Source organism: Monodelphis domestica, chromosome 2 (genome assembly GCF_027887165.1).
Source record: "Monodelphis domestica isolate mMonDom1 chromosome 2, mMonDom1.pri, whole genome shotgun sequence".
NCBI classification, from domain to species: domain Eukaryota; kingdom Metazoa; phylum Chordata; class Mammalia; order Didelphimorphia; family Didelphidae; genus Monodelphis; species Monodelphis domestica.
Genome location: NC_077228.1, coordinates 466,535,625 through 466,558,437, shown reverse-complemented (window position 1 = coordinate 466,558,437; position 22,813 = coordinate 466,535,625). Strand labels below are relative to the sequence as shown.

The 22,813-nt window shown below is 35.9% G+C and overlaps 1 protein-coding gene across 5 annotated transcripts in view; it reads right to left on the bottom strand.

The window, feature by feature from the left end:
* Positions 1-18,210, bottom strand: part of AGL (amylo-alpha-1, 6-glucosidase, 4-alpha-glucanotransferase) — a 72,404-nt gene extending 54,194 nt beyond the window's left edge. The window contains exons 1-5 of one of the 5 annotated variants that reach the window (XM_007485019.3): positions 18,062-18,210; positions 17,007-17,141; positions 5,697-5,907; positions 4,550-4,716; positions 3,998-4,201 (exon numbers count right to left, since the gene is read on the bottom strand). In XM_007485019.3, the coding sequence (XP_007485081.1) occupies positions 3,998-4,201; positions 4,550-4,716; positions 5,697-5,907; positions 17,007-17,088 (664 nt within the window). In that variant the 5' untranslated portion in view covers positions 17,089-17,141; positions 18,062-18,210. Of the gene's footprint in view, positions 1-3,997; positions 4,202-4,549; positions 4,717-5,696; positions 5,908-17,006; positions 17,142-17,229; positions 17,634-17,666 lie in introns of those variants that run through there. The other 4 variants (XM_056819122.1, XM_056819120.1, XM_001381828.4 and 1 more) reach the window with 4 other exon arrangements.
* Positions 18,211-22,813: the final 4,603 nt, after the last annotated feature.

Genomic DNA, 22,813 nt, shown 5'->3' with positions numbered 1-22,813 from the left:
CCAGCTTTCTCTTAAATATCCCCTTCAACATTTCTTACCACATAATAGTATTCTATTCATATAACTTGTTGTTTTTATATATATTTAGAATTTGTTCTGCTTAGAACTGTTTGTAAATCTACTTCTCTCCCTTTAAGTCCCTCTCTCCCCTTTCCTTTGTACTATCTTGTTAAATGAAATGTATTCTTCCTTCCTTTGATTAATTCAGATGATATATATGCCTTTTATTTCACTAGAAGTCCATTTTTTCCCCTGTAGAGTTACATTCTGTTTTTTTGGGTAAGTTATTCTTGGATATAAGCTTATTTATCCTCTGCCTCCTAAAATATCATATTCCAAGAGTAACTGCTAAATCACATGTGATCCTGATTGTGGCTTCTAAGGATTTGAATTTTTTTTCTTTCTGGCTGCTTAAAGTGTTTCTGCCCCCACCTTTGATCTGGAAGCTATGGATTTTGGCTATCATGTTCCTGGGAATTTTGATTTTGGGTTATTTTTTTAGGAGGTCACTAGTGGATCCTTTCTATTTTCATTTGGCTTTCTGGCCATTAGAAAATTTGGTAGTTTTCTTTTAGATTTCTTGAATTATGATGTCTAGATTCTCTTTTTGCATATGACTTTCAGGTTATCCAATAATTCTCAATTTTTTTTCTCTTCAAACTGTTTTCAACATCAATTGCCATGAAATACCTAAGATTTTTTCTATTTTTTCAGTCATTACCATTTACTATCTTCTCCTAAAACAATATTTTATCCAGCTTTTGTTGTAGGGTCAAGTTTAGGTCTAAGTTTTCACTGTGTTCATTCAAAATAAATGATAACCTTAGCAGAAATTTTCCTCATGATTTCTATGAACTGGAAAGACTTCCAGGAATTGATGCAGAGCGAAAGGAGCAGAACCAGAAGAACATTGTACACAGAGACTGATACATTATGGTACAATCAAATGTAACAGACTTTTCTACTAGCAGCAATGCAATGACCCAGGACAATCCAGAGGAACTTAGGAGAAAGAATGATGTTCACATCCAGAGAAAGAACTGTGGGAGCAGAAACACAGAGAAAAACATGATTGATCATGTGGTTTGACGGGTACATGATTAGGGATTTTTGGCTTTAAATATTCACTCTATCACAAATATTAATAATATGGAAATAGGTTTTGAACAATGATAGATGTGGAATTGCTCATCAGCTCAGGGAATGGGGAGGAAAAAATGGTGGGAAAGAACATGAATCATGTAATCATGGAAAAATATTCTAAATTAATTATTAAGAAAAAGAAAAGAACTTTTCCTCATGCTCAATTTTGTCTGAATAAATTTATTTCTTTATCTGATTGTAATTCTGCTCAGACCAGTATTTCCAAATAATTTGGTCACAGACCACATTTGGGCTTAAAATACTGTGAAATAACCTGTATTTTGCAATAAAAATGGAGGAAATGAAACTTATTTTAAAAGTTCCTATTTTGTGGCATGTAAATATTTTGATAAACAAATATATAAAATTTCATATTTAACATTTTAGAGGAGAAAATTCATTAGCATCAAAAATTTCACAAAAAACTTCTCCACACTTTGCTGGATATGAAAACTCTATGGAATAAAGTTTAAATACTTTTTGTTACATGGGGAAAAAAATCCAGAAATATAGGTTCACACATTGGTCATCCAAAATTAACTGTTTATATGACTGAATCCAATTTTTTTATCTTTTGACCATTTTGTGTGACTTTGGGCAAGTCAATTAACATTCTTGGGTGTTAAGTTTCCTCATCTGTAAAATAAGCATTTTGGATGGATGGTTTCTGAGTTTCTTTTCAGCTTTTAATCTATGATCCTATGATTTTATGTTTTATATAAGAATGGACATTCTCTACCTTATTTATCTTCCAGACAGTAATATTTTTGTTCTTGACATCCATAGATTAATGGAAATTTAGACCTGAAAGGACCCTGGGAGATCATACATCCTAGGAACTTTAAAATAAGATGGCTACACATTAGGACCTAGAAAAATCTAGGCCCATCATATAAACAACCCAATAAGTTCTAAATATGCTTGAGCAGAGATAATGATAAAGAAAATCAAGGAGAAATGGCTATAAACTTCTCCATTCAGTATGTTGGTTGTTTGTTTCAGTCACGTAAAACTTTTGGTGATCTAATTTGGGAATTTCTTGGCAAAGATACTGTTAGGATAGGAGAGGGAGATTTGGAATTCTTCATTTTTACAGTACTGAAGTGTGTTGTCATTCTTTTTTTCTGGCTCATTTTACAGATTAGGGAACTGAGGCTTGAGTGACTTGCTCCGGGTCACATAGCTAATAAGTGTCTGAGGTCAGATCTGAACTCAGGCTTCCTAACTCCAAGCCCAGGACTATCTACTTTACCATTCAATCATCCACCCTGACCCTACTGGATCAATATAGGACTATACAAGAAAACTGCCAAAAGCCTGTGAAGGCTCTGAGTGAAGACAAGGTATATGGAAGGCACTGTATATAAAAAACCCAGACTCAAAGCAGGAGACAAAACCAGACCATGGTGCTGGGAAGCCCATACCCAAGCCGATATAAAAGCACCTTTTCTTGCAGGAAGCCTGTTACCAACACAAATGACAACATTTTGCCTGCACATTGGTCAAGGCAAGTCAACTTCAGGTTTCTGTCTGTGCAAGAGGAAACAGAAGGGGTTGAGCCACCAAGAAACTAAACCAAAACCCAGGAATTCCTAAAGGATGAAGGGCCAAGCCTTAGCTATTTTGTTCTGGGCCATGTATGTCCTGCTCATATCAACCAAGAATAAGCGAGAAGGCAGATTATGTCCTGAACACAAAAACCCAATTCCAGAACTGAGGCTATATATATATATAAACAAACAAAATATGCCACACAAAATTTTAAAATTATTATGTACTGAATGTAGAAATGTATCAGTCTAAGAGATAAAGTCAGAAGAAAAGAATTAAGACAAGTGCAAATAAAGCTTCAGAGGAAAAAAAAAATAACCTGGCCACAAGGTCTATAAGGGAACCCAGAAAAAAAAATCAATTGGGAAATATGTGAACAGAAAGAATAAACACCCATGAAAGGGGCAAGCCAAAAGGAAAAGATGAAGGGCAGTAGAAGAGAAATAGCCTGCATCAGCAACAGATCATTAGTATTAAATATGGTTTCAATATCTTCTTTGAAAAGAAGGGATTATGGGGCAGAGAGAGGAAAAAATAAGAGACAGGGGAGAGGAAAATACAGAATTAGTCATAACAATGAAAATGAATGACATTAACTCACCTATAAAATGGAAGAAGAAAGCAGAATGAATTAAAGGCAGAATCCAATATGTTGTTTAAATAAAATAAATTTGAAACTAAGATTTACAGAGTTAATATAAGGAACAAGAGCAAAATCTACAATACTTAGGGTGAACAATAAATCTGGTATAGTATTCATGACCTCTAGAAAATAGGCATAAAGAAATAAAGAAGGAAACTATATTATACTTAAAAATAATGAAAATTTAAAAATAGCAACAACATCCCAGTTTACTGATGAGTAAACAGATCCTAGAAGTTCAAAATCACTGCATCTCCATGTCAAATATCTTAACTTGTAGATAAAATTGATATTCTGCTTTAAGTAATGTTCATCTACATACAGATCAAAATAATCTCTTGTTCACAACAAATGCCAATAGACTATGCTGAAAAGTATCATATTTCAGATTGAAACAATGCAGCAATATGTCTTTACTATAATCACTCCTTCCCTGCTTCAAATTCCCTCAAAATATTAGTCTCATATTAGTCTCATTACTTTCTTATACTCTGTATAGTTTGCAATTACCACCGAGAGTGTCATCTTTGAAAATGAAAGACAATATATTGAATAACTGAGAATTATTCTGAAAAAACTCTCAAGAGCTATGTTTTCTCACAATAATAAAATGAATGTTTGAATTATTTGTTAATAAAATCAATTTAATGACATTCATACCAGTATGGTTGTAGACAACATCAGTAATGCAAAGAACATTCCACTCTTTTTTCATTTTTTCTACTAGTTGTCCGACATCACTCCAAGTATACTGCTTGTTAGGTTTAGAAAAGTCAGGATTTAGTTCCAGCTGATTAGCCAATGAATAACATGACCTAGATAGTCCCAAAGTCTGAAGTGGAGTAAAATGAATCATGTTGTAACCTGAAAAATATTTTTTAAATTTTAAGATGAAATTAAATAAGTTGGTAATAAAAATAAAAACATATATTTTACACATAAAATTTTATTTTTAAAATAGAACTAAATATTTATCAATAAGATGTCAGTTATCAGGTTGTACTTTTAAAAAATATTTTAAGGTAAATTCTTAGGAAATGACAATGATTTATTTTTATTACTTGTCCCCTAACAAAATTTATAGCTTGTAACTAAATGCACTAAGACCTGAACTGGAATTGAGTATCCAAAACCTTTAAATTTATTTATTTTCTAAAAGATAACAATAATATATGTGATTTTATTGACATTTAAAGAAATTTTTACTATTACCTGATTCTTTTGCAACTCTAAGTCTGCTTTCCCATTCATCAAAAGGTCCCAAACACTTGGCTAGATATGTCTGGAGAGTAACACAGTCCAAGTGTAATTCTTGATTATCAGTTCCAATATGTAGAATAGGGTCCACAACTATATAACCTCCACCACTTTTCTCATTTCTAAAAAAAAGGACAAGAATATAATTTATATTAAATATACTTTTTTAAAAAGATAACAGGTTTAAATGTTCTTTTATCAAACCCTACACTTATATAATTGTAAGCATATCTCCAAATAAACTTTTTTCTGTTTCCTAATCTCTGCACAGTTATTTGTTTATATTTCTTTCTTTTTTATTTATTTAAGTGTTAGTTACAAAAAAAAAGTTATTATTCTCATTATGTACTGTGTCAGGTCTTATTTTGAATGACAATTCTGTGGTTATAACTGGCTTAATAATAATGAGTAAGAGTACTTTATAATGTACTTTTTAAAAAACATAATATTAAGAATATAAGTTTAAATTTGATTACACACACATTTATTTTTTCTTTCTATTAAATGAGGTAAATTCTATGAAAGGTTCACAAATTGAACCAGAATTTACAGCTGAGTGAAAAAACTAAAATCATATTGTAGCTATACTAAAAAGATACTACTAAAATAATCCTCCAAATATCTATTTCCACAAAAAAATTTCTTGAGCATTTACAATATCAAGTGACAGTGTAAGATATAAAAATGTTAAATGTCTTGTTTAATGTTCAGTAAACATTTGTTATGTAACACTTTATACTTTGAAGAAAATACTCTCTTGCCTTTTTTTTAAACCCTTATTTTCTGTCTTACAATTGATACTGTGTATTGGTTCTAAGGCAGGTAAGGGCTAGCAGTGGGGGTTAAGTGACTTGCCTAGGATCACACAGCTAAGAAGTATCGGAGGCTAGATTTGAAGCCAGGACCTCCTGTCTCTAGGTCTGGCTCTAAATCCACTGCTACCCCCTACTCTATTGCTTATTAGAAATGAGATGATATGACTTTCATCAAAATGACAAGAAAGCACAAAAAAAATCTCATAGCCATTACTTATTTTGGGGGGCAATTTAAGGGCATAAAATCTTTAAATCCACACTTTTAATATATCCAAGGCTTTACTTACTCCTGATTAAAATAATATTGAAATGATCCAGCTTTTTGAAGATTAAGTTTACAATATTTGTCAGAATCATCTTCTCTTTCTGTTGGATTTTCCCAAGAAAGAGGTCGGAATTTTTGTCGACTAAACTCTTCTCCAGGAAGTGGATAATTTGTGTAGACAGTAACTGTCTTCCCTTGTAAAGTTGGGCCTAAGCGAAACTGTAGTTCAAAGCCTGAAAAAGTCAGTTGTTATTAAAGTAAGTCATTATAAATTTTAGCAATAAAATTCAGATATTTAGAGAACACACATATGATTTAAACTAATACAATTATTTCTGGCAGGGACTTATGTCCAAACACAGAGCATTTATTTTTTTTGTCTAAGATTAAGTAGGGAAATGCCTACCCTAAACCCAGCTTTATAGAAAACCTCAGAGTTTATTCTGGATTATCCAATAGTTATTGGGCCTCTTAGATTTGCTCAATGAAAACAGTTAATTTTATTTAACATAAAAGGATATAATTAATATGAAGCAAATCAATGGACTAGCTATGTCTCTCAAATGGAAATATGCACAATTTTCCAAAGAAGAAAAATCTGACCATGTATGGTTAATAATCAGTTGATTGGAAATGTAGGGGCCATATCACATTTCTTGCTTTGTATAACATATTGAAAGATCTGAGTTTAAAGGCCAACTCTGCATCTTACTTAATCTAGGTGACCTTGTAAAAAGTAATTTAACCTCTCTAGGCATATAGTCTGATATATAAAATAAAGGAGTGATATAAAATGACCTCTTATGGTCCTTTTTCAGCTCAAAATTTATGATCTGTTAATATCCAAAGGAGTTAAATTTATGAAAAATAAAGGGGGGAAAGGTGAAGTAATTTACTAGAATAATTAAAAAAATTTTTAAACAAACTCAAGTAAAATATTTGTGTGATCAGGAGGATTATAAAACTTCTTTATATCAATACAAGGATGCTTTTCTCACTAGAAAAAAAGGTACCATTTTGAACAAATACAAGTATCAGAGTTCAGCTGCCTGAGCATATTTAAATAACCTGTCCCTTGCTCAGTTTATACAAATAATGCTTCCAGGATCATCCATGAATTCAAAGAAGTTAGAGTACAAAGGTTAACAGCCATTCAAATAGTTGAAGTTTACAATGAGAACTACTCCAGTCTGTGCTTTATATATAGTAGGTGAAACTATTAAATAGTAAATGAATTTACTTACATCAATCTCCATAGCCAACAAATCATTTTGCTAAAATTAGCATAGGCCACAGTAGGATATGATGCTACTATCTTATTCCTCATAGTTATACTAGGAATACTTCTCTCAAATTAGCTATACTTTCTCTCAGTCAACAACAAATAGATATTTCAAAGCTATCTGCTCTTAAATTTATTCAAATTTTATATTCCTAAAATTATGTGGGCTCAGGCCCAGAAAAAGGGAACCTTTCTTTAATATTTCATAATAAACATTCTAGTTCTAGACAGATGTTTAAGAAAGATAAAAGAACTTTTGAGTATTAGTAATCAAAAAGGTTTACTATTCCATTTTCTTTCAACTGGAATTTTCCATATTAAAGTACCATGAAATCTGATTTTTAACCATGCTTGATGTGTGATAATTTCCTTCTCCTTTCATTACTATTAATAAGTACTTCATAGAATTACACAGTTTGAATTAGAAGGGATCTAATTAGCAAGTTAGTCCAGCCTATACAGAAAAAGGGATTTCCACTATAATATTCTACAAGTTGTTGTTTGGCCTCTATCCAAAGAACTCCAAGAAAGAGAAATCAAAGCAGTTCACCCATTTTTGGACAACTCAAAGTTTAAGGAACTATTTCTTATATCAAACTTAAATTGACTCTTTTATAATTTCTGTTCTTTGCATCTGATTCTGTCTTTTAGAAACAAATAATCAAGTCTAATCTCTCCTTCACATGACAACTCTTCAAATACATGAAGATATTTATCATATCCTCCTGAATCTTTTTTGATGCATATTAAACACGCCCAATTTTTTCAACTTTTCATCATAAAGCATATATTCAAGGCCCTCCATTATGACTGCCCTCCAATAAAATTTTGTAGCTTATCAATGTCCTTCTTTAAATTGCAGTTTGGATTGAACACAAATTTTCAAAGGGTTGAGAGTGCTGTCAAGGGTACCAACACTTTTCCAGTTACATAGGCTGGTGGTATAATCCTTTACTCTTCACTCTTGTTTATTGCCTGTATCCAATCAGTTGTCTGATTATTTCTATCTTTGTATAACATCTATCAAATCTGCTCCCTTCTTTCTTTAGATCCTGTCACCACTTTGATGCAGTCCTCATCACTTCATGCCTGGACTACTGTTGTTGGTTGGTCTCTCTACCTCAAATGTCTGTCCATTCAGCTATCAAATTGATCTTCCTAAACTGCTTATCTGTCTATTGCTATCCATTTCCCTTCCATTCTCTATCACTCAATTGTAGGGGCTCCCCATTGACTCTAGGAACAAACAGAAAATTCTCTGCTTTCTTTTTAAAGCCCTTCATAACCTTGCCTATTCATACTATACCCACCTCAGGGAGGATAGTATATTTATATAATATTTCTGTATATAATGTTCTTGTATATTTTTTGTAATATCTTTAGGTTGTTATTTCTGTATAGTCAGGATTGTGTTATTCTATAACTGTAAGTATTTGTAATTGTATATAATTTGAGACTTGCATGTTGCAAGATTGGTTTTGCTCTCTTTCTCTCTTTACAGAATCCTTCCTGTTACTAATATAGAGTATAAGATAGTTTTGTATGAATGATCCATTGGGGAGACTGGTCTCCCAAAGAATCTCAGGGGAATATGTTAAAGGGATTTTCTTAATCTCTCTCTCTGTCTCTTTAAGAAGCAGGAAATAGAGCAGAAGGATTTCTAAGTAGAAGAGAACTGATAGGCTTCTGTGAGAGTTAGCCAGAGCTGAAGATTTTGTTACCTAGGAGATGAGATACATAAGGAGATTCAGTTGGCAGTTGGGGCTTTTTCCTCAGGACCTGGAGAGAGCAGCAGGTCAATCCAGGTCTCTGAGCCAAGAGCCAGTACTGGCAATTTTTATTGCTGACAGTTGGGATAGAGAAATGGATTTAAGGAGTTAGTAGGTGATGAGTATTTGGTTATTAACATAGATTGGTAGTTACTGAATAAATTTCAAGGTAAGCAGTGTAGGTAGTTAGGCCTGGTTTGCCCAGGCAGAAGAACCTGTCCTCAAAGACAGAGTAGGGTTTTTTAGAAATTTTAGGTAGGATTAGGAATTTAGGTATAGTTATAAGGTATTAGAGCAATAATCTCTTTTTCCTCCTTTCTATTTTCTATCTGTACTTCTTCTCAAATTAATTGTTTTATCAAATTGCTCTCCTCACTTGTCAAACTCCTACAAAATTAACCATCAACAGTCTGGCAAGCCAGGTTGGAGTTTGATTAATCTGTTAATCTTTTGTTCCTCACTTCTTACTATCCCTACTTTTCAAAAATAGACAAAAAGATAGAAGTGCTAGATATCATGATACACATAGTGAAGGAAGAGGTTCCAATCTATCAAACAACTCCCACTACCGGGGAACTTTACTGAGATGTTACACCTCACAATTTTAGATTGTCTCCAATTATTACTGTTTCTGGGATTTTTTGCTCTGTTAGGATTACTTCAAGAATACCAACTTTATCAAATATTTGGTCTAATTCTCTCTAAGAAAAGGAAATAGCTGAAAGATAGCTTAATGGAGACTAGGGTTGCATACCTTGAAGATTATATCTCTCAAATGGCCCAAACTATTTCTCAATGGAATGAAACTCTCTCTCACTTTACCCAACCTGCCTCTCCTACTGTTTCTACTTCTTTCACAAAGGTAGCTAAAGCAAACCCCCCCAAAAAAGAAGATATAAGCCTACTACCCTTAATTTTAAAAAAAGAGCTAGTTAATATAAGACATCAAAGACTATTTACCCCTCAGGATATTGAGGGATTTAAGCGGAGCACCCCTTCTTTTGAGAAAGATCTCATAGCTGTTATCAAAAAGCTGGAAACCATATGCCAACAATTTGACCCAACCTGTACTGATTTTCAGCATTTGATAGATGAATTGTTAACAACAAGGGAAAGGATAAAGTTATCAGGCTTACTAATGAGGCTTGGGAATGGGTGCAGTTCACTGGCCTGTAAATGACCCTCGATGGGGTTTTAATGATGTAGGGGACTAGGAAGACAGTACTTAACTCAATGAAAGCATATTCTAACAGACTGGGTACCTGGACAAAATTTGAGAAACTAAAACAAGAGATTAGAGAAAATCCTTCACAGTTCATGGACCAACTTGAAGAACTGGGAGGAAGATATATAAACCTAGATTTGACCAGAGAAAGGGATATTAGACAATTAAGAAGGCAGTTTGTGAAAAATTGTTGCAGAGTGGTCAAGGACTATTTTTAAAAAAGTTGTCCTAACTGGATGAATTTGGATGTTGATGAATTAAGAAGAGTGGCAGTATATGTGTATAATGGGCATGAAAAGAAAGATGATGATGAAAGTGATTTAGTGGATGTATTATGGAAAGAGATAAAAGTATTAAAAAACTGGAGAAAAGTGATACAAGTTATGGGGTAGCTATGGTTCCTGTGGGAGAATATGCAAACCAAAGACCAATGTGTTACTTATGTAGAAAAAGGGTATACCTAATGTTAAATTGCAGATGCTAGACTCAAGTATTCAATAATTTTAGAAACAATGGTGGGAACTTTAGGAATAACTATTCTAGGAACAACGACTAATTTAGAAATAATAACAACAGAAACAATTTCAGAAACCACAATTATGTAAATAATGGGAATAATAGAATCAATACTCAAAATGAGGCAAATGATGTTACAATATATCCAAAATGGGGCACGTCCACATAATAGCCAAAATGTAAGTCCTCCTCAATGAGAGGAATCTCAGAGAGGTGCACATGGGCCTTTATGAAGATTTGAGAGGGGAGAAAGAACTCTGGAATCAAAAATTGAAACATTTGATTTTCCAGACACCGATATAATTACACCAGTCATCCCAGTCCATTCTCCCCCAGATAGCAATGAACTACATGTAAGAAAAGAAGGAAATATGTTATACGATTGTCTTCTAGATACTAGGGCATCAAGATCTGTGTTGATGAGTACACTTGATTTTAATTGTAATTCTCTTGGCTCTATTATATTGTCAGGGTATCTGGAAAATCTTTGGAAGTCCAAAAGCTTTCACCACAAATGGTGTCTGTGGGGCCTTTATCCATGGAACATTCATTCCTTCTAATGTCTAACTCCCCAATGAATTTGTTGGGGAGAGATATTTTGTTTAAATTAAGAGCCATAATAATATGTACTCAAGATGGGAATATTACATTAGAACTACCTGAATAATCTCTAAATTTGTTCCCTGTACTCTTTCTAGATAGTCAGGAGATGGATAAAACTCTTAACTGTCAAGGATTAATTTGGTACAGATACAAGTACAGATAAAAAACAGAAAGGAGGAAAGAGAGATTATTACTCTAATACTTATAACTATACCTATACAGTGCTTGTTGACTTCAGTTGGCTGGACTATAGAATTTATTGAGAGTAGTAATATGTAAGAATACTGGAAGAGGGGAATCATGTTAGGCAATTTTAAATAACAGTGATGAATTAATATAAAATCATAAAATTATGAGCCACTAGAGTAGAGTGTAATATCCTCAGATCGTTTGTTTTAGGAAAATCCATGCACAATTGGAGAAATGACTAGAATAGGCAGAAATCTGAGGCACAGAGTCTAATTAAAAGACATTCAAAGTGAAAGATGATGAAGGCATGAACTAGAGTTGAGATTGTGTGAATGGAGAGAAGTACTTGAGAGACATTTTATAGAAAGAAATCACAAGATCTGACAACTGTCTGAATATGTTAAATGAGAGAGGAATCCAGAATCATACCAAAGTTATAAACCTAGGTGATATGGGAGGCCAGTGATACCTTTAGATTATTAGGGAAGTTTGAAGAGGGGAAGATCTGGGGGAAAAGATAATTAGCTCTAATTGGACATGTTGACTTTGAATTGCCTCTGGGATATAAAGTTCAAAATGTCCAATATGCAATTAATGATACAGGACTGGAGTTCAGGAGACAAAATATAGACTCAGTAGACAAATTAACTATTAACAGTTTTGAATTATTTATGTAATTTTATTATCCATGCCTCTCTTTATAATATGATCTACTTTATCAAAAGTTTAGTTAAATTTTAGGTAAACCATATTTGTTTGCCTGCATTTCCTTTACCCACTAATTTAGTCATTCTCATTAAAAATGAGGGATAAAATATGAATATAGATAGAGCACCTATCTTGTTCGATCCTCCCAAAAACCCTGTAAAGTGGTTGTTACCTTCATTTGGTAACTGTGGAAACAGTAACTTAGTGAATTGCTTATGGTCATATAGCTAAGAACTACTGAAGAAGAAATTGAAACCCAGGTTTTTCTTGACTCCAAGGTCAGTATTTCCTATTATACCAGTTATATTAAACACTATTATTCATGTGACATTCCATGAATTACTCTACCACAAAGTAAAATTGACTCAAAGAAATGTTGGATGTCACACAGCTAATAACAGGTAGACATTACCTGAACCCAGGCCATTGTGACTCCAAGGCAAATGCTTTTTCTAATGAATTATACTGCCTAGATTGACAGGAGTTATTAATTATAGCTCACATTTATATAGTGCGTTATGTTTAACAAGGTGCTCTGTCTATATTCATATTTGATCCCTCTAAAAGAATCAACATTTTTAAAGAGTATAAAAAGTGAAAATATGTAACAACAATTAGGAAATAACTCATCAGGAACAACTCATCAGAAATAGAAGTATGCATTTATATTTTATAGAAACTTACATTTTTGTGTTAAATTTAGAGGAAATATTTGATGGGGAAGGAAAATTACTACCACCAATTGATTAGGCTATACTAAGAAAGCTTCCAGGACTGGAGGTGATAGTAGTACCATTGTACTGTCTTTGGTCATACCATATCAGAAGTACTGGGTTTATTTGGGTATTATATTTTAGGAGTAACACTGATAAGCTGGTAAGCCACATGAGGAGGCAAAAAAAAAAACAAAAAAAACCCCTGCAACCATTCCATATAAGAATTGGTTGAAGGAGGTAGGGATATTTAGCTAAGATAATGCCTAGTTGAAGCATAATAGCTGTCATCAAATATTAAAAGGCTGAAAGGTAGAAGAAAGATTATTAGACTGTTTTGCTTGATCCTAAGATGCATGAGTAGAAGCCATGTTTTTATGGTGAAAAGAAACAAATGTAAGTTTGATATAAGAATGAAGTTCCTAACAATCAAGATTATCCAAAAATAGAACGGATTCCTTTGGCAAGGTCTTCATCCCTGGATAAATCTAGATAATAACTCACTGAGGATGCTTAGGAAAAATTGTTCTTCTAAAATCTTATACTGAGCTATGAAAAAGTATTAAATGGAAGAGGTCTGATGGGTAGACAGCATCTGATATGAAGATCTTGGGGTTTTCTGGACTAAAAACTCGATAGGAATTAGCAGTGTGATGTAGCAGCCAATAAAGCTTATTAATATTTGCTATATTAGTAGAGGTTTGGCTTCCAGGAATGGAAGGGGTAGTTACATTATACTCTGCTCATGATAAGATGTCATCTGTAATACTGTGTTCATTTGTGAGTACTGTGGTTTAAGGAGGATAGTTATAAGAGAGTGTCCAGAGAAAGACAAACAGGATGGTGAAGAAGCTTGAATCCAAATCACATGAGAGTTCACTGAACATATTATATACATTTAGTGTGGCTAAAAGAAGACTGGAAGAGAGAAAATATATAGAGTATGATAGCTGACTTGAAGATTTTAAGGAAGCAGCTGGGTGGTTTAGTGGATTGTGAGTTAAGCCTAGAGACTAGAGGTCCTGGATTCAAATAAGACCTTGGACACTGACTAGCTGTGTGATTCTGTGCAAGTCACTTAACCCCCAATGCCTAGCCTTTATCATTCTTCTGCCTTGGAACCAATATACAGTATTAATTCTAAAATGGAAGGTAAGGGTTTTTAAAAAAAGATTTAAAGGGTTGTACTATAAATGAGAGTAAACTTAACTGTCCCCAATAGGCAGAATCAGATGTAATCGACAGAAGTTGTAATTTAACATTGATTAGGAAAAACTTCCTAATAATTCATGCTCACTAAGGGTGGAATAGGCTAACTTGAGAGATGGAAGATTCTCCCTCCTTGGAGGTCTTTGAACAAGTTGGAGAGCCATTCATTAGATAGTCTCAAATTCTGTGATTCTGTTATGTTATTCCTTGGATACAGGTTAGATTTAAATGGTCCCTTTAAAGCCTGAAATTCTATAATTTAATTTATTGAAAGTAAGGTGAATACCATAAGGTAAGCCCTAAAGTGGCAATATGGAGCAGATTAGGCAAAAGGGTAGAATATAAATTAGACCCAATTTTGAATGGTTTCCAGAAAGTATGGTATAACTTGCAATATAGTCTATAGTTCCCTATTTCAGAGTGTATATGAAATCTTGAAATGGGTCTGTGGCTGTTGCTTCCCTCTCCCTTAAAACCCTCTCTTCAAACATAGAACAAGGTGAGAGCAAGTATTTACCAAATATTTCCTATTGTGACCAGTACTGCATTCTACAGCAACTAATATATCAAAAATGATTTTAATTGATTTCTGGTGTCAAGAAGCAAGTTTTTACTAAATGAGTATTATTGTGACAAGCATAGTTACTGTGGGGATACAGAGAAGTTACAATACAGAAGGAAGAGTTAACTCACAAGAAATAACTAGAGAACAAATAAAAGGCTAAACTAGTAATAATAAGTATGATATATATTTAGAGAAGAATTAGAGTTATAAAAGAAAGGTCTACCAGAAATGGTAGAACTTAGAGCTACTTAAGGATATACAGTATTTGGATAGATGGATAAAAAAGATAGATAGAAACATGGGGAAATAAAGTATGAGCAAAGTGAGAATAAAACAGGCAAATATGAGTTATGTGGAGGGTATGTGTTTAAGAACATTGAATTATCATGTTGGATATTGAAGGTAAAGTCAAATTATTGAAAGACTTCAGATCTAGGCTGAGGAGATTGGACTTAATATGGTGACTAGTAAGTAGCCACTGTAGTTTCTTTTTCAAGGAACTAAAAGCATTATTTCAGAAACATCATTGTGGCAGTATCTATATGCAAGACACACTGGAAAGACAAGGGAAAAGGACTCTCTACTATCTTGAAAGGTTTCTGCAGTAATACACAAGGATGTGGTGAGTGAGTAGAGACATTCTAAAGGAAATATAAGCTGGATTTAGTGACATGAAGGTGATAGGTCAAAGAGAACTCTTAAGGCTTCTAGTCCAGGAGACTGAAAAATGATAGTACTGAGGGTAGCAGCTAGAAAAGCAAACCAAGTGAGATTGGGAAAGGAGAAGTTGGAGGAAAGGAGCAATATCATGGCTTTAAACAGACTAATTTAAGGCAATGGTACAATATTCAAGTGGGGAAATACTCCTGGCAATATATAGGACTAGAATACAAATGACGGGTAGAGACCAGACAAAGGCAGAGAAGAATAAGAAAAAGAAATGTGATAGAAAATAGAAAAACTAGCTGTTGTAGAAGCCATAGGGAGAGGGTTTACAGTAGAAGATAGTTGTTCAACACCATCAAATGCTGAATTCAAGTCAGGAGCTAATTAATAAGCACTTACTGAGGGTAATATAAAGATTAATTAAGACATGGTTCTTACCCTCAAGGATATATATAAAGGCATAGATATAACACAGAACATATACATATAACTAAAATATAAAATGATATATAACTGCATGAGAGGTACAAAGTGCTGTGTAATTTGAGGAAGAAGGATCATTTATGACTAGAAGAAATCAGGGAAAATGTTACGAAGGAGGTAACATTTGAGTTGGCTCTTAAAGACTAGGAAGGATTTCAAGGGGTGTGGGCAGGATGAGGGAAGATAAAGATTTACAGATGGGCCCAGAGCACAGCATAAGATAACAAAGAGATCAGATTGGTTATAGCATAAGGTTTACAGAAGGGAGTGACATGTGATAAACCTGGAAAGTGAGTAGTACCAAATGGTAGAGGGTTCTCAAACTCCTCTAACAGGTTAAGACAGTTGGACTAGGAAATTATGAGCCATGGAAGAACTTTTAAGCAAAGAAATGAAGAAAAATCAACTTAAAATATGGCCATTGGGTATTTGCATATTCAATAATACTGATTTAATTACTGAAATTCTTTCAGTGTACTTCACAGAATTTCAAGATATATCTCTGACAGTTAATTGGTTCAATAATAGACACAGATATTTTTGATTCAATTACATTTAAATTTTAGAAGTTAAACTGGCAAAAAGTATCAGGATTGTAAAATTTAAGAAAATAATGTTATTCATAAAGAAATATTTGATTTTTAAAAACCATGCATCAAACATAAGTTCCAATATTATTTGAGAAAGAATTTCTTTTAACTAGGAGAGTAACTAAATTTTACTTTATCCATAACTAGCTTTCTGAGTCTTTCAAAGGTGTTAATAGTTTGATTTGCTCTTTTACTTATTAATTTTAGGGATAAAAACAGGGGAACTAAAAGAAAAAATATTAAAAAACTATATATTCTCTTACAAGAATAACCAATATGGAAATGTTTTGCTTGATAGTACACACATAATCCCAATCAAATTGCTTACTATTTTCCAGAGAAGAGGAAGAAAGGGAGGAAGAGTGACAATCTGGATCTTGCAATTTTGGAAAACATGTTGAAAATTGTTATCACATGCAATTGGGAAAATTTAATGTCTTTGAATAAAACTATGAACATTTGTAGTCCCAAATATGGACTAGGAGTTGAATCATTTAGTTTGCAACAGTGTCATTTTTTAATGTAAGCAATAGCACTCGATGCTAAGTAAGTAACCCTTAACAAAAGTTGGTGTGGGCATGCAGACAGATGAAATAGTTTAATGACACTATAGTGCTCTTCTAGATCTTACTTTCTTTAAAGAAACTAAAAAATAGTAATAATTTTAATAGTAACTTTATAATAGCAGCAATCATTTAACACCAAGAATATCATGCAGTAGTGTAGTTCTTCAGTTGATATTTTGGAATTCTATTAATTTTCATTGATAACTAGAGAATTAAGAAAACAGTTCAGCAAATAACTTCCTACCCACCTTGTTCCAGCCTGAAGAGAGTCTTTTCTAGCTTTTCCATGTCGTTTAAAAGTAATATTCGAACCTGCTTACTGAGACTCATTTTGGCTTCCAAATGATTTGAAGAGAATCACTTCAAAAACGAATAAGTTATCCCTACAAAACAAACAAACAAACAAAAAAATTAAAGCATGTTGGGGGGGGGGGGAGAACATATCACGGCTACCTTAATCTAAGCACTTACATATTTTCAAAAACTCTAGTAGACACACAGAGGTAAAAGACAACAATTCCTGCACCCGGGACCCGAAGATCCTCGCAAAAATTATTGCTTATGGGGCAGAGCAATAAGAAGCCCGCAGTTTTTACTAATGCAGACTTCAGAATTTGCAGGGAAATGGAATCCGCTTCAGAGACCCGTGTTGGGGGACAAATAATCTGGTCGCCTCTGAGTGACACCTGTGCCTGCGGCTCTCTATCAATCTGCCCAGAGATGCCAGGTGGGAGATGGCCCCTCCGACTCCAAATTCGGGAAGAAGGCCGCCGAGGGGTGGGAGGCTTGGGAGGGGCGTGGGGGCAGTGGAAACAGCTGTAGCCCTCGGAATGCTTTCCATAGATAGAGAATGTACAGAGAGAGATATAGATAGAAAGGCATTATATCCCCGAGAGGTCAGCACTTACAGGGAGCCAGGGATACGTGCAGCCACCGGCACACAGCGGGAGGGAAGCAGGGGGAGGCGGGGCTGCGGGTGGCAGGGGGGCGGGGGGCAGCTCTGAAGGACGCAGAGGGAGGCTGCGAAGGGCACCAGGAGAGCTGGCCCAGCCCACCCAGGGTACAGAGGAGGGAGGAGGCAGTGGCGGCAGCGGAGGTAGCGGTAGTAGCCGTAGCGGCAGATCTTCTCCCTCCCTGCCCCCGCAGCCCAAGCCCGCTGCTCCTAGAATCCCTGACTCGCGCGCTGACACACACACACACACCCAGGGACGGGGCGGGCGCTTCGCAGGGGGAGGCCGAGGGGACAGGGGCAGGCGCTGTAGCTGTGGCCACCCTCTCTTTCCCGAACGACCGCTCGTCTTACGGTCGATATCCGGGAGGGACTGGACCCACTCGTTAGGGCCGCAGTCTCGCGAGAGTGGGGAACCTTCTTCCCCTCCACTCCCCCAATCTTCTCTGTATCACTAGCTGAGACACTGGACCAGTCCGAGACGGGTCGGACCATAGTAGGCCGGGAAGAGGGAGAGAACCGAGAATTTTCCAGCTCCTCCCCATGAGAAAGAAGTCCGGGAACCTCTTAGGGAGAGGAGAAAATTTTTTACCTCTCTTGACCTCCTCTCCTTGTGTTTGGGGAATCAAAATCTTGAGGTTGTGGGCTTATTGACCTCTGTGGTATTTAGAACCTTCGTATCTCCCCCCTGCTCCTACTGCAACACATTTAAAGGACCAAGTGTGATTAATAAAAAAAGGATTGCCAAAAGAGATACCTGCTTGACGGCAACTGTTGTTTTTGTCCTGGGTAATTGAGTGAGACTGGGCAGGGGCTTGGCCATGGTGTTAAAAATATCTGCAGTCTGGACACTAGCTGTGGGACTTGGTTTTAGGAAGTTGGAATAAAATCCCTCCTATGTTTAACCTCGTTTGCCCCAGTTGAGATTATTGTAAAATTAAATAAAAAATATTAAATAAAATAAACTAGTACCTATATAAATGTTGCTGCTGCTGCTGTAAGCTCTTCTGAAGGTAAAGACTTTCCATTTTTGTCTCCCAACCCAGTGGGATACAGTGCGGCTAGTAAATTCAGTGTTTACTGAGCACAGTGCCTGACATTGTTGATTTGTTTCAGTCATGTCCAACTTTTCAGTGATCTCATATGGGTTTGTTTTTTTTTTAACAAAGATACTGGGGTCGTTTGACATTTCCTTCTCCAACTCATTTAACATATGAGGAAAGTGAGGCAAACAAGGCTAAGTGACTTTACCAGGGTCACAGAACTAATAAGTGTCTGAGGTTGTATTTGAACTCCAGTCTTACCACTTTTCCACCCAGCTGCCCTTACCTAACACAGTACATGCTTAATAAACATGTTAATTGATTTGTTACTAGTAATGTAATCAGTAGTAAAAGCACTTTCTGAGATTGTTTCCTCATCTGTAAAATGGAAACAATATCTGTATTACAGTCACCTCACAGAGGGTTGTTGGAGACTCAAATTAGATAATCTTTGTAAAATGCTATGTAAACCTTAAAGCCCTAGTGTTATATATGGTTCTTATTCTTCCTACCAAGTCATTTCCCCCTAGTGTTATATGTTCCTAACCTTTTTTGTCTCAGATCTCTTTGTCAGTCAAGTCTAGGATCGTACTTTTGAAATGCATAAAATATAGGATTACAAAGAAAATCAATTATATTCAAATATAGTTATAAAATATATCTTTAAAAATTTTCAGACACCCTTGAAATCTATTTACCAACCATTGTTAAGATTCCTTTTAGTCCATAATAAAGAGTTTTTGTTTGCTAAAACTAACATCAGTTTTGTTTTTCTTTTTACCCGTGGCAATTGAAGTTGGAATATAGGGCTTGAAATGTGCCCTAAGTCCCATGATGGCGAACCTATGGCACATGTGCCAAAGGTGGCACACAGAGACCTCTCTGTGGTCATGTGGGGCTGTCCCTAGCAGAGTTGCTCCCTTTTGATCTCTACCATGCCTCCCTACCCATTTGCACTTATTCCCTCCTGTGGGCAGAGCATGCTCAAGCCACTCCCCTCCCTTTCTCCCTTCTCTGTCTGGCCCAATCTCCTGTGACCATCCTCCTTTGGGAGAGGAGGCCAAGACTGAGTGGAGGAGGAATGCCTGGCCCCATCTGACTTGGGACCTGGGGAGATTCCCCTGTCAGTTCCCTGAGGCTCCTACTTTGCTTTCAAGATTGAAATCTCCCCTGGCTTTGCCCTCAATGGAGGGGAGGGAGCCCTACTTTCTTTGCTTGGTGGTAGGGATGAAGGGATGAAGCTCCTGCTGCCATGGAAATATGGTGGACTGGCTGAAGATGATGTAGAATGAAATTACTCAAGTAGTAATCATCAAATGTAGTGTAAGAACCCAAATCCTGATTCCAGATTATTTCCTTTCTACCAGCTAATCCTGTATAGCATTTTAAAGTACAGTACATTTGACTGCTGTTTGATATTCATTTGCTTTGTTTATTGTGTAATCTCTGACTACTTTATGTATCTTTTCCTGCCTCTATATCTATGAAGTTGATTTTTTTTAAACTCATATATTATACGCAACAATAAAAAGTGGTGTTTTGTTTTGTTTTGTTTTGACCAGGCCTATGATTTTGTCAACATGGAAATCTAGAAGTCCCCAGTTTATTTAGTTTGAGGGTAGAAATCCCAGGTTTTGACCTGGGTCACAGGAGAGGTTTCTCCCTGAGGGAAGGTCCCACTTTACCAGACAATGGACATCCTGGTAGTTTGGGTGGAAGCAGCTAATCCCATCCAATATTAAGTATCTCTTTTGTCCCAATGGTTTCTCTCCCTAGGCTAAGGTCCATTGCCAAGCTGGCCCAGCCCTGGGCTGGGTCTTTCCCTTTTGTGTCCATTATGGGGCATTAGCCCCTCACTGTTATTCCTGTCTGGAACTCCGCATTTTCCTTTCTTACCATTGTAAACTGTCCCTCTCACTCTAAGCCCCCAGATCATCTAGAGTGGTATATAGGTTCCCCAAGTTCTGAAGTCCATCCTGAGTCATTGGCACTCCCAGGGGTCAGTGACCAGGGCGTCCAGACTCTGCAGTCTCGGGGAATAGCTCTGTTGTCACAACCTAGTAGCGCTGAACCCCTTTTCCCCTTGATTAAAGAGTGATTTTGACTGTTTAATAGTTCTGTGTTTTTTCTAGTTGACAATTTCTTTAGGATAGGAAACTCCCAATAAGGAAATTCTGGCTTAAAGTACTTCCCTTTGCCTTTCCAAATCAATCCACTAGAAGATCTCTTTCATTATTCCATGTTCCAAAAATCACCTTCCTCTACTACCCTTGACCCATTAAAAACTGTGATTCTCTCAATAGTGTCAGTGATCTCAGCTAGATATTAAGAGGAAAACAGTCCAAGAGATGCATAATGTTACCCTGAAAAGTTCATTCAACCTTCAGTCAGAGGAGGAGGGTCACTGCCCCAGTAAGACTGCCTACTAGCTGTGTAACTTTTGCAAGAATTCAATGGAAAAAAGTAGGTGAAAGGACTTTATAAATAGAAAGGAATACAGACCAGTTTCCCAAGATCAGTAGTCCTTTCGAATTTTAAAAAAGTAATTGTTAATCCGAAACTGTCCCTTAGTTTGGGGAATTTGAGGTGGCTTGAAAACTTCAAGGAAAGTATTAGGGAAAGTGATTTACAGATTTCTTAAATCTCATCACCCTATGTCCTACCAATTTCCTTTTGTTTCCAAAAACAAAACAAAATTTAAAAAACAAACCAAAAAAAACAAACTATTTAAAGTAATAAGACTACCTTCACAAGCCATGCACAAAATGTGTAATCACAGTGACAACTGTGAACCTCTTAGAATGTAAAGTGAAACCTTACAATGTAAGATACAATTATATAGGGCTGTAATGGAGATATGTGCACCTGTCAGAAGATGGGCTATGGCATGACCCCAATGACTGTGTGACTAAACAACTGCAGGGTGGGAAGTCTCATGCCACTCTTCTGAAGATAGGGGCTTTGCTCCTATACAACTATCCCACCCCTTCACTCTCAATCAACACCATTTTATATGTCAATAGTAATATGTCAGTAGTAATATGTGAGTAGATTTTGACTAATCTAATTGATCCAGGATGGTCTAATTCTAGACTGGGAATATTCTGATTTGGTTATTAACCATATGTTAAATATTTTTACTTTTAAAAATTTTATTAGTATTTTTCCAAGGTTACATGATTCATTTTCTCTCCTTCTCCTCTTCCCTTCCCCCTCCGGGAGCTGGGAGGCAATTCCACTGGGTTATATATTTATTATTGTCATGGGCATTGTACCCCCAGAAACTCAGACAAACTATTATCAGGGAAGTTCCTTTGCTCCATTACACCCTCTGACTCCCAACCCAAAACATCTGACCCTGAGAGGATTATCCTCCTTTGATTGTTCCCTTGATCCAAATCTTGAGAACCACCCCCATGCCTTCAGGGAAAACTCCTCCTCAACCCCTTGCCCCAGAGTTGTCCTCATTGAATATAAATTGAATATAAAAACCCCAGAACTGAGGGATTTGGGAGCAACTTCCCAGGTTGCTCCACTCATTCTGTCTTGAAAAATTCAACATTACTAATAAATCTCTCTTTACTTTTAAGTTAAGTTTGGAGTTGTCAACGTGGAAATCTAGAAATCCCCAATTTATTTAATTGGGAGGTAGAAACCCCAGGTTTTGACCTTGTCACAGGAGAGTTTTCTCCCTGAGGGAAGGTCTCACTTCACCAGACAATAGACAGAGTCTTGCATTCTTGCAAAAGGTATCTTTCCCAAACCCCAGGGGTACACATCTGCACCCCACAACATCTGGTGCCCAATGTATTTGGCTATCCTGGATCGTCCATGAGGACACAGCTTCTCAGGTAGGAAGGAGTCTTTCTTGGACTCCTGAAATCCCCATCTTTTGGGTGACATCTTTGTGGAACCTCTTTTGTGCTCTCTCTCCCATTGTCCCCAGAAGTCAGTCTAGTCTGGCCACTGGTTCTGGGGTCTATTGCCTTCTCTTTTTCATACTAGAAGACCTTCTGGTGAAGGGGAGACTCTCTCCTCACTAATGTGAATGCTATAGGTCGGG